The following is a 20,848-nucleotide window of genomic DNA, read 5'->3' on the forward strand; positions in this document are numbered from 1 at the left end:
TCTAACAGTAATACCACAAGGCCATTGCCTCCCCTTGTTACTCTGAAATCAAGGATGACTCTCCAAACTGCAAGTGTTAAGATCAGATAGATCATAGCCATGTGGGGCATTGTGTATGGTGAAGCATTTCCCAGATGTGTTTAAAATGACCCCCGGCTGGTGATAGTTCCTTGGGTCAGTTGGAGCTGGACTTGCATTTCATTTACTCCTAGCTGAGAGAATTGCACTGTATTACTTCCTATTACTGTGGAAGACTTTCGATGTGTTCAAAGAGCTGTAAATGGATTAACCAGAAGCACAGCTCCAGTGTAAATCCACTGAAATAACCTTTGGACTGAAACTTTAGATCTCAGCCTCAATGGTCCTGATTATTATTAAAGAAACAAATTCAACAAGACAACCAGCCCAAAGCTGTGAGTAATAATCAGCGAATGCAGTTTGTACACCTGAACTGTGTTTCAGTATAATGTGTAGAGGGCGATGTAGGAAGGAGCCCTCTTGTGGCACAGTTGTAGAGTCCCTAAAGCTTGACTAGGAGGGCCAAGTTCAAGTCCCACCTGCTCCAGTGTAATTACACCTCTGATAGTCGATTAGAGAAAACCCCTTCCAACCCCATCCTGATATCACCCTTGCCCTACCCACTATCTCTTCCTCATCTTTGATGGTCTGCATTGTTCTTAATTGGCTTGGCATGTAAATTTATCAATCTGTTATCACAGGTAATTTACTGCTAGTGGTCACGAGATGGAAACAATGTGCCACAGAAGAACCAAATACCATATAAGAGTACTTCTGGATGTGTATAAAAAATGTGTGGAAGAAAATAAATGCCTTTAAAATGTAGAATACTGAGATATATGCTAGAAATTCAATTTCTAAGCTGTAAGAAAAATGAAGAGGTGTTTGAAATTGCAAGACTGAAAAGAAATCCTCAGAAAGTGATACCCAGGAAAGGAAATGCCAATACCTTGGCCATTTGATCAGAGTTGGAAATTTGCAGAGATCTCAAGGGGGACATTCTGTGAAGGCAGATCTCCTGGTGGGAAGTAGCTTCAAGCAGTAGCAGAGTATCATCACGTTGAAATTCTAATTGCCTGATACTCATGTTTGAGATGGAGTCTGCGGAAAAATGAGTTATGAAAAGTTGGAATTGAGAAGTAGTGATATAACCAGGGAGTACCCTGCAAGCAATTTTGAGAATTTTGAAATTTAGCGTAACACTGCCGTACTAGCAAACAGCTAATCATCTTAAGATAACAAAGTGTGGAGCTGGATGAACACAGCAGGCCAAGCAGCATCTCAGGAGCACAAAAGCTGACGTTTCAGGTCTAAACCCTTCATCAGAAGGGGGATGGGGTGAGGGTTCTGAAATAAATAGGTAGAGAGGGGGAGGCAGACCAAAGATGGAGAAAAAAGATAGGTGGAGAGGAGAGTATAGGTGGGGAGGTAGGGAGGGGATAGGTCAGTCCAGGGAAGAGGGACAGGTCAAGGAGGCGGGATGAGGTTAGTAGGTAGGAAATGGAGGTGCGGCTTGAGGTGGGAGGAGGGGATAGGTGAGAGGAAGAACAGGTTAGGGAGGCGGGGACAGGGTGGGCTGGTTTTGGGATGCAGTGGGGGAAGGGGATAGCTGGGCTGGTTGAGTCTGTTGTGTTCCATCAGCACCAATCTCTTCTCTCTTTTTACAATCAATTTAGGTCAGAGCTGCCCTCAAACACAAGACAAAGGTCTGGTCCCTCAATAGCAGTTCCATGCGTAATGTCAATGTGAAACCTTTCAATTCAGACATCGTAAGTAGAAACTCCTTTCGCCTAGCCTTTGTTTTCACTGCACATTGACATGTTCTGAGGAAGGGTCACTGGACCCAACATGTTAAGTCTGAATTTTTCTTCACAGGTGCTGCCAGACCTGCTGAGCTTTTCCAGCAACTTCTGTTTTTGATGCTGATTTACAGCATCTACAGCTCTTACCGTGTTTATTAAAGAGATTGACCAGTATGCTTACGTCGAAAGAACCGCAGGACTATCATTGAAAAACGATTTGACAAAGATCTCCATCTCACTCACAAGGCACAAAGAAAGAGCATCTTTAAAGGACAACTCTCATTAATATTTTGTTCTAATTCCTCTCCTCTCCCAACATCTGAAGCTCCGGTTTATACATTGCCCCACCTGGCTGCACACAGATGCTGTAGGAGTCAGCTCAGCTAGATTATGTTTGCCAAGAGTTGAGAAACAGCAGTTTGTCTTACTGTTAATTCTGCAGAGACTCAGTTAAAAGCTGGAGGATTTGGCAAAGGTCTCTAACAAAAACAAGAGCATTTTGCTCATAAATTCATCGAATATACGGTGTCCTGTCTGTCTGCTGACGCAGATCCTCCAGAAGCAAATGCTAGTTGGTTCTGATAGTGATAGGACCAGCAGGAGGCCATTCAGCCCCTCACCCATTCTGCACTGTTCAGTCATAAAATGGAAAGAGAAAACGCTGGAGATATTCGGCAAGACTGGCAGCGTCTGTGGAGAGGGAAACTGGGTTAATGTTTCAGATCAATGACCTTTCATCAGAACTGTGAACGGTGACAAGTACAGAACAGGGAAGGGGAGGAGGGGAAATTAAAAAAAAACCATAAAAGGGCAGCTTTGAGATAGGATGGAGGAACAGTGAGATTAAATGACAAAAGGAATGTTGGTGGAAGGCAAACATGGGACTTGTGAATAAAGGATGGGTCTGAGGCGGTTTGAATGGCAGGGTGGGAGGTGATAGTTAGCTCAGTTGGTTGGATAGGTGGTTTGTGATGTAACATGACATCACAGACATGGGCTGAGGTTACCCCTCTCCTTCTCAACCTCTCTCCTCGCTTGAGGTTAAACTCACCACCAATCACCTCTCAAATGAGAGAGTAGCCCCCTCGGGCAGTGGTGTCTTTGCCCTTAGAGTGTCAAGAACAGAATTGTTCCCAACAGCTCATCTTCAAAACAAAAAGTAATGGCTATCATTTAAATTTGCTGCATCTAATGTTGAGTCCAGAGGCAATAGGTACCTTACAGGAAGACGAGGTCACAGTCTTTGTTTTGGTTAGATTTTAAACAATAGCAGAAATTGCTGGAGAAACTCCTCAGCTCTGGCTGCATGTGTGGAGAGAGAAACAGGGTTAATGTTTCGAGGCCAATATGACACTCCTTCAGGCTGGAGGCAGGAGGAAGGGCCCGTCTGAGATACAATGGAGAACTTGACATTGTAAATAACAAAATAGATGCTGGTGCAGCACATTAGTTTCAAAGAAACATTAACTCTGTTTCTCTCTCTGCACAGATGCTACCAGACCTGCTGTGTTTCTCCAGCACTGGTGATTTTATTTCAAATTTCCAGCATCCACAGTATCTGCTTTTATTTGAGATTCTCTTGCCTGATCTGCAAATCTACATCATTTAGTGACCTTAGTCTGTATTCCTCAACACCCTTATCTCAGTCTTTAAATGTCAAATTGATTCCCAGCATGTGCAGTTCTTTTTCGAGTGGGCAGTTCCAGATTTACACGGTCCTTTCTGTGAAGGAGGAGCCTGAGAGTCTTCTGCTGTAGATTAATGGATGTTTGATAAAATCAATTCTGTGTTTGCAAGAACAGGCCAAAGGCGAGGAGTCCTGCAGCAAGTAACTCCCGCCCTGACTCCCCAAAGCCTGTCCACCACCTACAAGACACATCAGGAATGTGATGGAATACTTCCCGCTTGTCTAGAAAATAACCCACACTGTTTAGGACAAAGCAGTCCTGTTTGATCAACACCTCACCCGCTATTTACAATATCCACTCCCTCTGGCACCAGCACTCAGTAGCAGCAGTGTGTACCACCTCCAATATGTACCACAGTGACTCGTCAAGCCTCCTTAGGCAACACATTTCAAAACCCTAGACCTCTACTGTCTCGAAGGTCAAGGGCAGCAGATGCATGGGAACACCACCCCCTGCAAGTTCCCCTCCGAGCCACTCACCATCCTGACTTGGAAATATATCCCCGTTCCTTCATTGTCGCTGGGTCAAAATCCTGGAATTCCCTCCCTCAGGGCACTGTGGGCCAACCCACAGCACATGGACTGTAAACAGCTCAAGGAGGAAGAAAATAGGGAAAGTTTTGCTAAAACTGTACAAGGCACTTGTGAGAGCGCCCCCCCCCCCCACCCCGGAATATTGTAAATAGTTTAGGGCCCCTTATGCAAGGAAAGATACATTGTTATTGGAGGCAGTCCAGAGGAGGCTGAGCCTGGGTGTGCAGGGTCTGCCTATTGATTAGAGATTGAGTGGGTTGGGCCTCAATGGGATTTAGCAGCATGAGAAGTGACCTACTGAAACATATAAATTATCTACTGAGCTTGTCAGTGTAGATGCTGAAAGGTTGTTCAGGAGCTAGAGGGCAGAATCTCAGAAAAAAGGGCCACCCTCTTTGTGTGAAATAACTCCATCGAGGCCGGTATCCTGTCACCAAGCCCACCTTTATTTACACAGGGAGAGTCCTTGACACTGATCCAGCTCCTTCGGAGCCAGCTCTCAGAGTGAGCAGAACTCCTGTCACTCCTGTTTCTATCTGTCAGCCAAGGCTCGCTCATTCGACCAGATTAACAGCCCCAGCCAGGGAGCTCCTGTTCTATCAGGTCTACCTGGCTGACCTTGTTACGTTCACAACACTGGGGGGAGTGAATCAGTGGAATTCTATACTGAGGGCTGTTGAGGCTGTGTCATTAAATACAACAAGGCTAAGATCGACAGCTTTTTAATCACGAAGGGGATCAAAGGGTTATGGGAAAAGGCAGGAGGTTGGAGTTGAAAGTTAGCAGATCAGCCACAGTTTTCATTGAATGGCAGAAGACTCGATGGACTGAGCGGCCCACTTTTGCTCCACCATCGTATGGCCCCATGGTCACTAGCATCTCCTCAAGGACAATAAATGATGGCCCAGCAATGATGTTCACAATCTGTGAGTGAATGAAAGAAGATGTTGAGATGTGTTTTCAGGGTGATTGGCGGTTCTGGTGGTGTGGCCTGTTCACTGGTAGTGCTGTCGGACACCCAGTGTTCTCCTGATTGACGTTGTCCTCCGGCTGACACCTAACCATGAAAGTCTCAAACTCAAGCTACAATCAATCTTACAGCCCCTGGAACCTGTTCTGCTATTCGATCCCTTCATGACTGTTTTCCCACTCTGTCAAATCCACTTTACCTATCTGATTCCCTCTGGGTAGCTGCAGGTATCTCTCTGGAGGAGAGATGGTGGTCCTGTGATATGTCTTTGGATTGTATTTTAAGAGGGCCTGGCTAATATTCCAGGGCCAGGGGGTTTACACCTCAATGTCGCTGCAGCTGGTAGATTTTGAATTCAGTTACAAGTCAGAGAAATATATAGCCATTCTCAGTGATAGTTCAGTAATGCCCTTTAGGGAGGGAAATCTACCTTCCTTACCCAGTCTGGCCTACACGTGACTCCTGGCCCACAGTGATTTGTGGATAGCTTTTCCGTGCCCTCTGAATTGGCCAAGTAAAGCAACCAGTTCAAGGGAAGTTAGGAAAGAGCGATGGACATTGACCTTGCCAGAAATGCCCACACCCCATGAGTGAGCAGAGGCATCAAATCAACAAATAATCCACCAATGCCAGCCTTTGAAGGACTCCAAGACGGAGGATCCAACAATCTCTTGGGTGGAGAATTCCAACACTTCTACTTGCACATGTGTGAAGATGTTTCTATGAAGCTGATCCAAGATTACTGACCCTTTTAGTGTCTAACTCCACTAATGGTGGTGGGGGGTGGAGGGGAGGTTCGGGAACAAAGAATCAAACTTTTAGCCTTGCCAACTCAAAGTTTTGTAACTTGACGCCTGAAAAGGAAGATTCCCTCCTCTTACCTTGCCCTTTATCATCCCCATTAGTTTTTGAGGTTAATTATCTTTATGGTGTTTGAAAAGCCTATCATACCACTCAGTTTTTGTCCCTCAGCATATAGAAGGTGAGTGATGGTGCGATATTAACTGTTGAGGTAAATCCTCCTTCCATCTAGTTTGTTCTGTGACAACCACCAGCCCAGCCCCGTCCTCACCACCATCAGTACCAAGAATATGCCACCTAAAGCCCATGCCAGCACCGTTACAAGTGCCTGAGTAAATCGTTCCAACTCCTTGTGCTCAAGGTTAGGTCTGTTTATCTTGATGGGTGGAAATTGGGCAACTCAGCTCTGTGTGAACAATGTGACCTGCAGACACTAATTTGTCATTTACTCACTTACAAATAATCATTCCAATTATAACAAAAGCTGTAAGTCCCCCACCCAGCCCTCATTGCTCTTCCTCTCTCATCTCCCCTTCCATAAACCTCCCTGGATCCATGAAATAACTGCAGAGATACCATTATCCTGTCACAATGTCCCCCTTTATTTACACAGGGAGAGTCCTTGTCACTGATCCAGCTCCCTCAGGGTCAGCTCTCACAGTGAACAGAACCTCTGTCACTCCTGTTTATATCTGACAGCCAGGGCTCCCTGATTGGATCAAATTAACAGACCCAATCAGGGATCTCATATTCTATCAGGTCCATCCGGTTGATCTTGTTGAAATCAGTATGGTCCATGCATGCCACCTCATAGCACCCCACTCCCCCCACCCCCCCATTCACTCCATGACCCCCAGTGACCTGCCCCTGCAATACCCCAAAGACTATTCCTGCTTCTGCATGCCAGCTCGTGCTGAGCCTCAATCTACCTTGTTGGCTAACAGCACACACTTCCATTAATGTACTAAAACAGCTGAGCCCCAGGGAAAAACAAAAACTGCCCCATTGACTGCTGAAACTCTCCAATCTCTGCTGCCAGTTATACGATATTTATTTGCTGAAGTTTCAATTGCTTACAGTTTTTGCTATTAATATTTTACATGATCTGGATAACCAAGAGGAGATTACGGATGTCGGAAGGGATGTAGAGACTGGAGGAGGAGGAGGTTGCAGAAGTAGGGAGAATTTGCATTGAAGGGTTGTATTGCAGATGACACTAAAGTCAATCGAGTGGTGGACAGTGTGGAAGAATGTTGCAGGTTGCAGGGAGACTTGGATAAACTGCAGAATTGGGCCGAAAGGTGGCAAATGGAGTTTAATACGGATAAATGTGAGGTGATTCACTTTGGGAGGAATAATAGGAGGGCAGAGTACTGGGTCAATGGAAAGATTCTTGGTAGTGTGGATGTGCAGAGGGATCTTGGTGTCCATGTACATAGATCCCTGAAAGTTGCCACCCAGGTTGATAGTGCTGTTAAGAAGGCTTATGGTGTGTTAGGTTTTATTGGGAGAGGGATTGAGTTCCGGAGCCGTGATGTCATGCTGCAACTGTACAAAACACTAGTGCGGCCTCACTTGGAATATTGCGTGCAGCTCTGGTCACCCCATTACAGGAAGGATGTGGAAGCCTTGGAAAAGGTACAGAGAAGATTTACCAGGATGTTGCCTGGTCTGGAATGCAGGCCGTATGAAGAAAGGCTGAGGGACTTGGGTCTGTTCTCATTGGAGAGAAGGAGGCTAAGAGGGGATTTAATAGAGACATACAAGATGATCAGAGGATTAGATAGGGTGGACAGTGAGAGTCTTTTTCCGAGGATGATGACTTCAGCTTGTACAAGGGGGCATAGCTAAAAATCAAGGGGTGATAGATTTAAGACAGATGTCAGAGGCAGGTTCTTTACTCAGAGAGTGGTAAGGGCGTGGAATGCAAGATAATAAAGTGTGAAGCTGGATGAACACAGCACGCCAAGCAGCATCTCAGGAGCACAAAAGCTGGCGTTTCGGGCCCAGACCCTTCATCTGATGAAGGGTCTAGGCCCGAAACGTCAGCTTTTGTGCTCCTGAGATGCTGCTTGGCCTGCTGTGTTCATCCAGCTTCACACTTTATTATCTTGGATTCTCCAGCACCTGCAGTTCCCATTATCACTCAGGGTGTGGAATGCCCTGCCTGCCAATGCAGTTAACTCAGCCACATTAGGGGCACTTAAACAGTCCTTGGATAAGCATATGGATGATTATGTGTAGTGTAGGGGGAGGGGCTTAGATTAGTTCACAGGTTGGTGCAACGTTGAGGGCTGAAGGCCCTGTTCTGTGCTGTATTGTTCTATGTTCTATGTTCTATAAGGGTGAAAGGTATTCCCAGCCTGGGAGCCCTTGTGAATCAGTGAGTACAGGAATGGTTGGAGTAAATGGGATTTGGTGTGAATTGAGTGTTGGTGGGGGCTAAATGTTTGGATGAGTTGAGGATGATAGAAGTGTGGACAGAGGAAGCTTGAATCAGAGGAACATTGAGTTCCCAGAGAGTGAGTGGAGAGGGAGGGGAGATCGCAGGGACAGCATGCTAACAGAGAAAAGAAGAAATTCCTTATGGCATCGTCTGGAAATGATGTTTCATTCCTGTACACCTACAGATGAATGGAAATCGAGCGATCACCACCCCCACAAAACTGAACACCTGGGAGAAGAGTACGGAGTTTGCGAATCGAATGGACCTGTCGGCAGTGTGACCACTGCACTCCTGCCTCGACCAACCAACAACAGACCCAGTCTCCAGTCTCATCACTGCTCCTCTCCGAATACTGAACCACACTCACCCATCCATGCTCCAGCCACAAAGGAACGAACTGTTGACTCAACTCACTGCTATAAAACTCAAAGGGAAGGAACTGCAAATGTGAGATATTTATTATACTGGACACAGGGGGAGGGGGTGGTGGGGATGTAGGTTAGTGTTTCTCGGGAAGGTAAAACTCATTCAGGAAAGTAAGATGAATTTAGCAGTTGTCCTGAAAGCCCTTTCCCTGATGGGGAGGGGTGCCATCTGTACCCACCTGATACTTAATGTGACTATGTATGGTTTTACTCCTTTTGTGTAGGGGATCATTTTGTGAATTCTGAAGTAATTATGACAAGCGCATATAAATGTGTACTGCGATTTTAAACTAACTACTTTGAGTGTAAAATGATAATGTCCCTCCTTTAAAGCATGCATAGTGGATGTAGGAGGAATTACAAAAATCTAATGTGTTTTTGGCAAGAATTTTATGTATCGTTTTAGTGTGACACAGGTCTAAGACTGAAGTACGTTTCCTTCTGTATATTTTTCCGATACCTGTAGGTTTTGTTTCTGTGTTAAGAGGCAAAGCTTTCTCCCCAGCAGGTTTCCATTTTCCAAACTCAATCTTACTCTTTAGTCTGTCCCTTCAGGTTAAAATCCACTTGGACTCATCATTCCCGGAGGTTGTTTTAGAACCAGTTGAGAAATCTGATGCTTTGATGCTGGTTTGGTAAGTTTAATGAGACTGGAACTGAGCCATGTGTCCTAGGCAGCAAGGCCCAGCAGCAAAGCCAAGCTGAGGTTGTATATCCCATCAGCTTGAGGAGACAGTGCAGGTTTTGGGGGGGGCGGGGTGGGGGGGGGGGCTGTGGAGTAGTGTTGGTGTTAACAGGCCCTCAATGTCAATATCAGCCAGCAGTTCCTGACCCAGCCATCATCCTGTAGTGAAGGACCATCCCAGGAGCCAAGAATGAGGAGAATGGACCAATCTTCTCTGGTGTTTTTGGAAAATGAGAAGTGACCTGATTGAAGCAAACAGGATGCTTCCAACACTTGACATGGTGTTTACCGTGAGGTTAGTTCCCCTGGTCAAGAGCTGAATGGCAGAGGGATGCAATTTGGGGAGCAGGAGGACAGACATAGCCCCAAAAATAATCATCAGCCATTTAGGACTGAGATGTTGAGAAACTCCTTCACACTTTGGGTGTGAATCTTCATAATACATCACCCCAAAGGACGGGGATGGTCAGTTAGTTAGTAACAGAGGATGGTTAGTAAATGAGTCAAGTCTGAGCTCGGATTCGAGGATAATGGGGCTAGAACGGGGAACTGGAGTTGATGTCAATCATCGATGATTTTTTTGAATTGAGGCACAAGCCCCATGACCTGTATCTTACACATGTTAGCATCACCCTAGGGTTGGAAGTAGAGGGGAGGCAATGGAAGCTGCAGGGGGACAGTAGGTTGTTGAATGCAAGGGGTTCAAATCTCTGTCCTTCCCCCAAACCCAGACTCACCCACATACTCTGAGGATCATGGGACAAGTGACAGGGTAGAGTAGCAAAGAACTGAAGAGAGTGGTCATTCCTCTTTAAATGTATTTCTTCTGTTTTTGTTCAAAGTCAGTGCCTTCAGTGCATGATGATGTTGCATCCCTGTTAGAATGTGTTAACCTTCTCTGATGGATAGGGATGTAATAATTTAACTGTAACTGTAGAAATCTAACTGTTTTGTCATGACAAAAGCTTTTGAGTTGGAGTGTGCTTTGTGAAGATATCATACCGGATCTGTGCCTGGTAAATAAATGTTTGTCACAAACATAAATGAAATATTTCTCTTTGCACTGTAAACGGTCATTTTATTTTGCCTTAAATGAAAGGTGGAGATCAACTGTGTGTCTGAGAGAGAGATTCTGAAGAAAGCCAACTTCAAAATCAGACTCAAACTCTCCCATAAACATAACCATCAGACTCTATCATGGCAAATAGCTATATTTATCTAACTACTTTAACACAGTAAAAGTTAGAGATAATGGGACCTGCAGATGCTGGAGAATATGAGATAACAAAGTGTGAAGCTGGATGAACACAGCAGGCCAAGCAGCATCTCAGGAGCAGGAAAGCTGATGTTTCGGGCCTAGACCTTCATCAGAGAACATAGAACACTACAGCACAGTTCAGGCCCTTCGGCCCTCGATGTTGCGCCGGCCTGTGAACCAATCTGAAGCCCATCTAACCTATACTATTCCATTATCATCCAAATGTTTATCCAATGACCATTTAAATGTCCTTAAAGTTGGCAAGTCTGCTACTGTTGCAGGCAGGGCATTCCATTCCCTTACTACTCTCTGAGTAAAGAACCTACCTCCGACATCTGTCCTATATCTATCACCCCCTCAATTTACAGCTATGCCCCCTCATGCTAGCCATCACCATCTGAGGAAAAAGGCTCTCACTGTATATCCTATCTAATCCTCTGATTATCTTATATTTCTCTATTAGGTCACCTCTCAACCTTCTTCTCTCTAATGAAAACAGCCTCAAGTCCCTCAGCCTTTCCTCGTAAGACCTTCCCTCCATACCAGGCAACATCCTGGTAAATCTCCTCTGCCCCCTTTCCAAAGTTTCCACATCCTTCTTATAATGTGGTGACCAGAACTGTACACAATACTCCAAGTGCGGCCACACCAGAGTTTTGTACAGCTGCAACATTTCCTCATGGCTCTGAAACTCAATCCCTCTCCCAATAAAATCTAACACACCGTATGCCTTCTTAACAACCCTATCAACCTGGGTGGCAACTTTCAGGGATATATGCACATGAACACCGATATCTCTCTAACACAAGTTGTTTTGCAGGAGTAAGTGATAATGGGAACTGCAGATGCTGGAGAATCCAAGATAACAAAGTGTGGAGCTGGATGAACACAGCAGGCCAAGCAGCATCTCAGGAGCACAAAAGCTGATGTTTTGGGCCTAGACCCTTCATCAGAAAAGGGGGCTGGGGAGGGGTTTCTGAAATAAATCTTTGGTCCGCCTCCCCCTCTCTCCCTATTTATTTCAGAACCCTCTCCCCATCCCCTTTTCTGATGAAGGGTCTAGGCCTGAAACGTCAGCTTTTGTGCTCCTGAGATGCTGCTTGGCCTGCTGTGTTCATCCAGCTCCACACTTTGTTGCCTTGTTTTGCAGGAGTGTTTATCACGTATTTTGCCATCAAGACACACACAGAAATATTATATTCCAGGTGACCAAGTGGTTTTAAGGACTGTGTCAAAGAAAGGAATGACACAAGTGAGGGAGCACAGTTTTGGAGAACTTAGAAGGGATAAGGTCTGGAGCAAAGGTGAGCTGGCAGAAATGGGCAGCCTTTAGAGATGGAATGGTTGGGGTAAAGTTCAGATTTGCTCCTGCTAGGAGAAAAGAGAGGACAACCAAAGCGACAGGTCCCTTCCTGAAGGATTTGATAAGCAGGATAAAACTGATAGAGAAGACATACGATGGATACCAGCAAAATCAGGCTAAATACAAAATGTGGAGAGCAGATGAAGAAAGCAAATAAAGAGCAAAGCGAAACAAAGAGCTTTGATGCCTGATAGAAACAGGACATTGAGGGCCTGCTGCAGGCACATTAACAGTTGGAGGTTTGTCTGAGGATGATTAGGGGCCAAAACAGACACTTATTAGTGGAGGCAGGCAACAGGACTGATATCCCGATGGGGCATTTTACCAAGAGTGATTCACAGTGACAGTAAACAGGGAGGTTGCCGGGAGACTGGCTGAGATGGAAATAGATAACCAGGAGGGACTGGAGAGACTGGCAGGAATTTAGGAAAGAACCCCAGAAGTGGATAGGATATAGCCCAGATCCCTGAGGGAAGTAGCGGTGGGAATTATGAGGCACTTCCCATAATCTAAAGGATCCTCTCCCTTGTAGATACCTTTCTTCTAGAACTGAGTGGACTTATGTTTTCAAAGGAACCAATTTAATCAGGCTTTCTCAAATTGGCAGAGACTGGCTTTATTATACATAAGAAAAAAATGCGAACACAACATGCATATACATAAGATCAGAAATAAGAAGTGAGTTCAAAAAGATGGAAGTTTCAAAAACAGATCTACAGACCAGTCTTGGAATTGTTTGTGGAGGGTAGAAAGCTGAACCTGTGACTTTTACAGTGGATGTTACGTGTAGCCCTGAGGTTGGTAGTTGAAAAGCCTGTTTCATGATCCTCAGTTTTTCAGATTGATTAAGATTCTGATGTTCTGATTCCTTTCAGCTGCAATTGATCTAGTTTCCTTTTGTTTGACAATGAACCTGTTGACTCCTAGCAGTCATAATAAGAGAGAATCTTCACCTACAATACAGGGGTGACTAGGGAATAATTATTTTACTGTGACCTTCTCAGCACAGTAAAGCACAAGCACAAACGCAAGTCCAAGCTGATACAGACAAGAGTGTTCAGTTCCACTAGCACACTCCAGCAGAGTTGAAACTGGACTTTCAACTCCATATATATTTTTCAAAGTGCGAAATACAAAATGTGTGAACAGTTTGTGACATAATTTGGAGGGAGAACCATCAGCCTCCATTATCTTCGTCATCACAGCCCAGTCAATTTGAAGTTTGTTTGGCACATTTACATGTTATATCCTAATGGTCTTACACAGAAGTTTTGTCAGCCAGTGAATGTCCACTGGCATAGATAACAAAGTTGCGGGGTTGGATGAACACAGCAGGCCAAGCAGCATCTCAGGAGCACAAAAGCTGACGTTTCGGGCCTAGAACCTTCATCAGATCATTCATCCACTGGCACTCGTTTTATCTCTGTAGCTGTCTGGTTAAAAAAAATTCTGCAATGAGGTGCTACAACTGCCCATTGTGTTTCCAAACTCCAGTCTGTCATTCTAACAGTGCTGCTGCACCATTAATTTGGTATTGGGAAGATACTGGCTAAAAGCATGGTACAAGTGATAGCACAGCAGGCTGGAACTGTATCCATGTTTGAAGGAGAAAAGACTGACGGGATATAGGAGAGGAAGCACAGGCAGGGACAGAACTAGACTACTTTTTGAAACCGGCCAGCACAGATTCAATGGGCCCAATAACAGGATACAGAATTATGCTGTTCTATGAGGGGAAGCATTTTGACATTAAGTTTCAAATCTTGGGCCTTTATGAAGAGTTTTGTGATACAGTTTACAAGCTGTGAAATAATATAGAGTTTGAAGGTAATTATTACAGAGTTGACTATGTGTTGATCTCACTGAATCTGCTTTCTAGTTCCCAGAAGGAAGGTTTGCAGCATACAGTGCAGATTCCCTACCAGTGAACCAGAAGCAATGGGTTTCAGTTCACATCCCACTTCAGGAGCTGATCCCCATGGATGGTGCGTTATCAATCAGTAACCCTGCTGGACATCCCTACAGTGGCAGGAAGAGCACAGGAGGCTACAAAAGCAACATACTAAAGAATCCCCAGGAACTGGCAAGGTGAGGGTGGTTATATGTGTAAAGTGTAGGTGACAGGAGATAGTGACAGAGCAGTCAACACAACATGGGAGATAGTGGGCTTGATTAACTGAGGTTTGGTCTCTGTAAATGGGGAATGTACTGACAAGGGGCTGGAAGCATTGGGGCTGTTCTCTGTGAAGCAAGGGAGGTGGAATGGTGATTTGATGGAAGTGGACAAGACTGTGGCAAGTTAAGATAAGGTAGATGCAGAAAAGTTGTGAAAGCAACAAGTGATAGATAGATCTAAATGACCCCACAACCCATTAGCAACACCTTGGGTTACTGAAGCAGTCCATGTGCAAATGCAGCAGGACAAGATCCAGGCTTCAGCTGATAAGTGGCAAGTAACATTCACACCCCACAAGTGCCAGGCATTGACCGTGTCAAACAAGAGAGAACTCTCCATTTTGAACATTTGAAGAAAAGTTACCCTGAAGACTGAAAAGAGTGAATTGTGGTAAATGGCTATTTGCTAAATTGTAGGTTGTAAACACAGTGTTCTCCAGGGCTCTGTTCTCCAATCACTGGGTTTTTGATTTTCAAGATAGTTGAATATTGGGACCTGTCTGTCTGTCTTTTTCTCCCATCCTCATTTCTAAGGCTTTGGCCATGAGCTTCCATTGGGTTGGTCGAGGTTTGTGGACACCGTAGGGCAGCTGTTGGCCTGTACCTTCCAATGGATGTCTGACTGACTCGGAAAGTCTCCTGTTGTTACCAGTGGGCTGTCGGGCATACGGGAAGAAGGTACACACTGGAATGGCACACCATAAGAACATTACAAACCGCTTACTATCCCCTGTGCCACAACACACTACCTCAAACCATCTCTGCATTCTGCCCCTTGTCTTCATTCTACTGGCCTTGGTTTATCTTGTTGCATTGAATGGCATCACCTTCACTGTTTGCCTCACTTCTAAATTTATTATTATTTGTAAACGTTGACAGTTTATCTGCTTTCTAGTTCCCAGAAGGAAGGTTTGCAGCATACAGTGCAGATTCCCTACCAGTGAACCAGAAGCAATGGGTTTCAGTTCACATCCCACTTCAGGAGCTGATCCCCATGGATGGTGCGTTATCAATCAGTAACCCTGCTGGACATCCCTACAGTGGCAGGAAGAGCACAGGAGGCTACAAAAGCAACATGCTAAAGAATCCCCAGGAACTGGCAAGGTGAGGGTGGTTATATGTGTAAAGTGTAGGTGACAGGAGATAGTGACAGAGCAGTCAACACAACATGGGAGATAGTGGGCTTGATTAACTGAGGTTTGGTCTCTGTAAATGGGGAATGTACTGACAAGGGGCTGGAAGCATTGGGGCTGTTCTCTGTGAAGCAAGGGAGGTGGAATGGTGATTTGATGGAAGTGGACAAGACTGTGGCAAGTTAAGATAAGGTAGATGCAGAAAAGTTGTTCCCATTAGCTGGTGGTACAAGGACTCAGGAAAACAAAATTTAAAGTTTTTGGGGCAGATATGAGGAAGAACTTGATTTTGGATTGAACGGTGATGACCTGAAAATCTCTGCCCCTTTGAGGGAGGTAATGCTAGTGGGAACAGAGCTAATGAATGAACGCAGAACAAAATTCGATGGGAAGCTGAGGGACATAAAACTTCAGGACCACAGAGGGAGACTTGATTGCTCCCTGGATCGTGTGTGATTGGCCAAATGGTCTCTTTCTGGGCTGTAAGCACGGTAATAAATCTTACTTCACAGAATCATAGAATCCCTCCAGTGTGGAAGCAGCCCATTCAGTCCACACCAGCCCACTGAGGAGCATCCCACCCAGACCCATTCCCCCGCACCCTATCCCTGTATACCTGCATTACCACAGCTAATCCACCCAGTCCGCAGATCCCTGAACACTACGGACAATTTAGCATGGCCGATCCACCCTAACCTGCACATCTCTGGACTGTGGGAGGAAACCGGAGCACCCAAAGGAAACCCACACAGACACGGGGAGAATGTGCAAACTCCACACAGACAGTCGCACGAGGCAGGAATCGAACCTGGGTCCCTGGCGCTGTGAGGCAGCAGTTCTAGAATTCTAGATACTCACTATCCTGACTTAGAAATATTTCCTTTCATGACACTGGATCAAAATCCTGAAATTCCCTCCCCAACAGCTTTGTGGATGTCCCTACGCCCTTTGTCTTCCCTTATTCATTCACAGGATGAGGGGCTTCACTGGCTAGCCAGCTGCAGTGGTTCAAGAAGGCAGCTCACCCACCTCCTCAAGGGGCAACTAGGGGCGGGCAGTAAATGTTGGCCTTAGCAGTGATGCTCATACCCTGAGATTGAATAAAAAACAATGTTTATCATATTCCTTTTCCAGTCTTGTTATGTATATGAGAAGATGTGATCTTAGTGTATCTCATCCAAAGTAAACAGTTTGTACTGATAACATTGATCAAAAAAGGGCTCCATTACTTTGTTCTTTCACTTATTCAAACAAAATATTCTGGATTCATTCCAGTAGCAGCGTTTTGATTTGTTTTCGGTGAGCCAATGAACATGAAAGGTGCAACAGGCAAGATTTCATTTTGTCGTGATGCAACGCTATTTCTTACAAAAGATTCATGTAGTAGAACACATAAAGGAATCAAGCAGTAAACTTCAAAAGCACCTAAATCTTCCTTTCTCTCTGTAGCCATACCATAAAATGACCTGCCGCATCTTGTTAGCAATATGTGATCAATTACTTCAGAGGGGGAAGTGTAAATAAATCATCAGGTACTATTGCCGAAGAGATTTCTCTCAAGCTGGCCAGGTATAATACCATTAGCAATACTGAAGGCAGGCCCAGTGCAGTGAGCTGCACTTTGATTCTTTTCGATGGAGCTGGTTCTACTCACAGCCAACTTATGTAGAAACATGTTCACTGTTTTGTGCATTGGCTACTGTGAGAATACAATGGCTTTAAGAGCTGTATTTTGTCCTTTTTTTCTGTCAAGAAGGTTTGAGACAGAGGTGTTGAGCTATCTGCTCAAAACCAATCAAGTAAACAGCTTGTGAAGCCTTGGATCTTTTTCAAAAGTTGGAACAATAGAAGCAGCCTGAATGGGTGTGGTCAAGCTCCAACAGAACCAGGAGTTTTAGTTTTAGCTTTCTGCAGTTGTTGCTGGGGTCTCAAAGCTAAGTGTGGAAGCTCTTATTACTGTCTGTTACAGGTAAAAGCTGATGTTCTCTCTACCAACATTTTCTCAATGTTCTTTCCTCCTGATCTGGGCATACATTACATGGGAGGTGCTTTATTTTACTAAATTTGCCTTTGTCAAGGGTGTGTTTATGGGATGTTACTATTTTTGAACAGTTGTTGTTTAGGAGCTAATGTTTTGTTCATTTAAAATAGAGGTGAGAAAATATCTTTTCTCTCAGAAGGTTGTGAGTCTTCGAAATTCCCTTTGCCAAGATGCAATGGATGCAGAATCTTTAAATATTTTTAAGGTAGAGGGAGAGAGATTTGTGATTCCCAAGGGGATTAAAAATTATTGGGGGATATGCAGTAATGTAGAGCTGAGGTTAATAATGCATCAGCCATGAACTTATTGAATGGTGGAGCAGGCTGGAAGGGCCGAGGGGCCTACTTTTGTTCCTTGTTTGTAATTTCCTTGTTGGTAGGAGACAGATACATCTCAGATGTAGTAATAGCTGGCAGGAGGTTAGCTGAAGGATCCTAGAGCAGTGTTCATGCTTCTGGAGTAGACCAGCTCAGGCAGAAAGATAAAGAACAAAAATGCTCATGTTTAAGAGCGTAGACAAAAATAAATCTTGCCCCTTGGTAGAGGGTTCAGTGTTCAGGGGGGTGGGTGGGCACAGATTTAAGTATGGGGCAGGAGGTTTAGAGGAGATGTGAGGAAAACCTTTTTCACCCAGACCATGGTGAGAATCTGGAACTCACCCTGTAAAGGTGGGAGAGACAGAAATCCTTAGAACATTGAAGAAGGAATTAGATGTATGTTTGAAATACAAAGGCTATGGTCCAAATGCTAGGAAGTGAGATTAGAATAGTAGGATGGTTGTTTTTGACCAGAATGGATGCGATGGGCCAAAGGGCCTTTTTCTGTGCTGTAGACCTGTATGACTCTTTACTACATTTACATAGACCCTGACACAACCTCGAGATAGTGCAAAGTGTGTTTATACAATCTCAAGGCAGTGCAAAGTGTATTACAGCCTACGAAGTAGTATTTTTCCTGAAACGCAGTCGCTCTTTTAATGTAGGAGCGCAGCAGCCATGATATGCACAGCAAGGTCCCAGCAAATGTGATCATGAGCAGGTGACCTGTTATCTGGTGCTAATAACTAAGGAACAGTGCATTCCACATCACAACAATCTCACAGGATGGTCTTTAAGTGATCAGGTTCCCCTTTCCTACCCCATATTATTTGCCTTTCGTTCGGCTCCTAATTGTCTTTCTGGCTGCAGTGCACTTTGATTTATTAAAATCACACATTGCACTTAGATGAATTTGTTTAGCAGATCTGAGCTGCGTCTCTGCAGCTGAGGTTATTTACACAAGTGAGACATCAAGATCTGCCGATGCTGGAGTCAAAGTCAATGCAGTGTGAAGCTGGAAGAACGCAGCAGGTCAGGCAGCATCAGAGGAGCAGGAACATCAGTGTTTCGGGCCTACACCCTTTATCAGGACTGGGGAGGGGGAAGGGAGCTCAGCAATAAATGGGGTGTGGGGTGCTGGGGCTGGGGGAAGGTGGGTGCTTGGTCTGACCAATGTAGGGGAGACCACATCGGGAGCAATGGATACAGTAGACCATGTTGGAGGATGAAGGTGAATCTCTGTCAGGTCTGGAAAAATTGTTTGGGTGAGGTGAGAGGGGAGGTGTAGGGGCAGGCGTAGCACCTTCGCCCATCATTTCCGCCATCTACAATCCGACGCCCCCCCCGCGACCAAAGAGGTATTTTCCTCCCCAGCCCTACCTGCCTTTCGTAGGAACTGCTTACTCCGCAACTCCCTTATCTACTCCACACTCTCCACCAACCCCACCACACCCGGCATCTTTCCCTGCAGCCACTCGGTGTACAGACTCGGTGACTGATTTGAGGAGTAACTGCGCTCCATAAGCTATAATCCAGTCGCATTTTAATACCCCCTCCCATTCCCAGGCTGGCATGTCCATCCTGGGCCTCCTCCCGTGTTACTATGATGCCACCCAAAACTGGAGGAGCAGCACCTCATATTCCGCCTCAGGAGCCTCCAGCGCAATGGTCTCAATGTGGGCTTTACCAGTTTCAAAATCTCCCCACCCCCAACTTCATCCCACGTCCAACCCTCCCTCTCATTCCCTCCCTGACCTGACACAACCTGCCCATCCCACTGACCAATCCCTACTACCCCCCACCTGCATCCACCTGTCACCATCCCACCTCCCTGCCCCCAGCCCCACCCCTCCTCCTTCTATTTATTTCTGAGCTCCCTTCCCCCTCCCTGGTCCTGATGAAGGGTGTAAACCTGAAATGCTGACTCTCCTGCTGCCCTGATGCTGCCTGACCTGCCATCATCTGCAATAAGCCAGAAGGCACGCAGAACATACTCAAGCTGATACCATTGAAAACCTCCCCTGTACCCCATTACTCCACCCCCTTCATGCCTGGACTGTATTGAGACTTCTGACCTTGTACAGTTCAGTTTTGTGCTTCTCCCAATGAGATCTTATTTCCCCATTTTCTCCTGGTTATGCGGTGTTGATCAGCAGGTGGCAATCATGAGGGAAGTGACCAAGCAGGGCAGCTTAAGCAGTTAGGAAGTCTGAAGAAAAGAGGCCTCGTGGAGAGAGGAAGAGACAGAAGATTTTCTCCACCAAATACTTCCTTCTTTAACCTTAATTTATCTTCTTGTTTGTAAAGTCCCTGATGCTAATGGAATAAAAAAATCCCTGCTTCCTGACCTTTGGGTTGTTTGTGCGATGGAATGTCACCTCACATTTCGGCAGGACTCTACAGCACGAGGATAGAGTTATGGCATTCAAGGTGGGATGGTGCTTGGCTCAGATGGCGCACCTGATGGGGGAATCAAACTTGGCATTGCCCCGAAGGGAGGCTGAACCCGCTCTGGGATCATTAGAGGTTCAAGCATTGTTGGAGGAAATCAAACCTTTCAGGAAAAGCTGGGCATAGTGTCCCCAGTGGTGTTCCTTTAACACCCTGGAGGAAGGAAGCAGTATTCCTGGTTGGACATCCCACTTGCTGATGAGCAGGAAACCAGACAGATTTGGGGAATTGGGCAAACGGCCAAGAATCCAACTACTGATTGAGGATACACTGTGGCATTCGGGGACTTCAATGTGAGTGAGGAAGCGGTGTTCGTGTGGAAAGTGGCATTTCGAGACACCGGGAAGAGGTGCAGATATTTAATCAATTTGGCAGTCGATTGTTGAGGCACTTGCACTGTTTTTTGGGGGTGGCAGCAGTAACTGTTACAGATATAGCAGGTGCCTTATGAGTATAAGTAAACCAAAGAGGAGAAGCTGCTCTCTGTATCCCTGGAGCTGGTGAAGTTATTCTACCACACCATCCTCCTTCAAATTAGCCAGCGACAAGCAGTTACCGAAATGTCCAATAGAAGTGGTCAGCAATGGTAATATCCAGATGGAACTGAGGTAGTTTAATGAGACAAACCGACATTGTCTTTTCTTTGAAATAGAAGATCATATGATCCAGGTCCTGAGGAATGATGCTACCTGGAGCGGGGTGTGGCTGCCGATGTGGATGGAGACTTTGGCCTCACAGTTCG

At 45.4% G+C, this 20,848-nt stretch overlaps 1 protein-coding gene across 3 annotated transcripts in view; it reads left to right on the forward strand.

Moving 5' to 3' along the window:
* adgrd1 (adhesion G protein-coupled receptor D1) overlaps positions 1 to 10,378 on the forward strand; it is a 259,133-nt gene extending 248,755 nt beyond the window's left edge. For all 3 annotated transcript variants that reach the window (XM_059654884.1, XM_059654885.1, XM_059654886.1), the window contains 2 exons: positions 1,695 to 1,787; positions 8,443 to 10,378. In XM_059654884.1, coding sequence (XP_059510867.1) covers positions 1,695 to 1,787; positions 8,443 to 8,538 — 189 coding nt within the window. In that variant the 3' untranslated portion in view covers positions 8,539 to 10,378. The remainder of the gene's footprint in view (positions 1 to 1,694; positions 1,788 to 8,442) is intronic.
* The last annotated feature ends 10,470 nt before the right edge of the window (positions 10,379 to 20,848 follow it).

The sequence above is a fragment of the Stegostoma tigrinum genome, chromosome 26 (assembly GCF_030684315.1).
Source record: "Stegostoma tigrinum isolate sSteTig4 chromosome 26, sSteTig4.hap1, whole genome shotgun sequence".
In the NCBI taxonomy this organism is placed as follows: domain Eukaryota; kingdom Metazoa; phylum Chordata; class Chondrichthyes; order Orectolobiformes; family Stegostomatidae; genus Stegostoma; species Stegostoma tigrinum.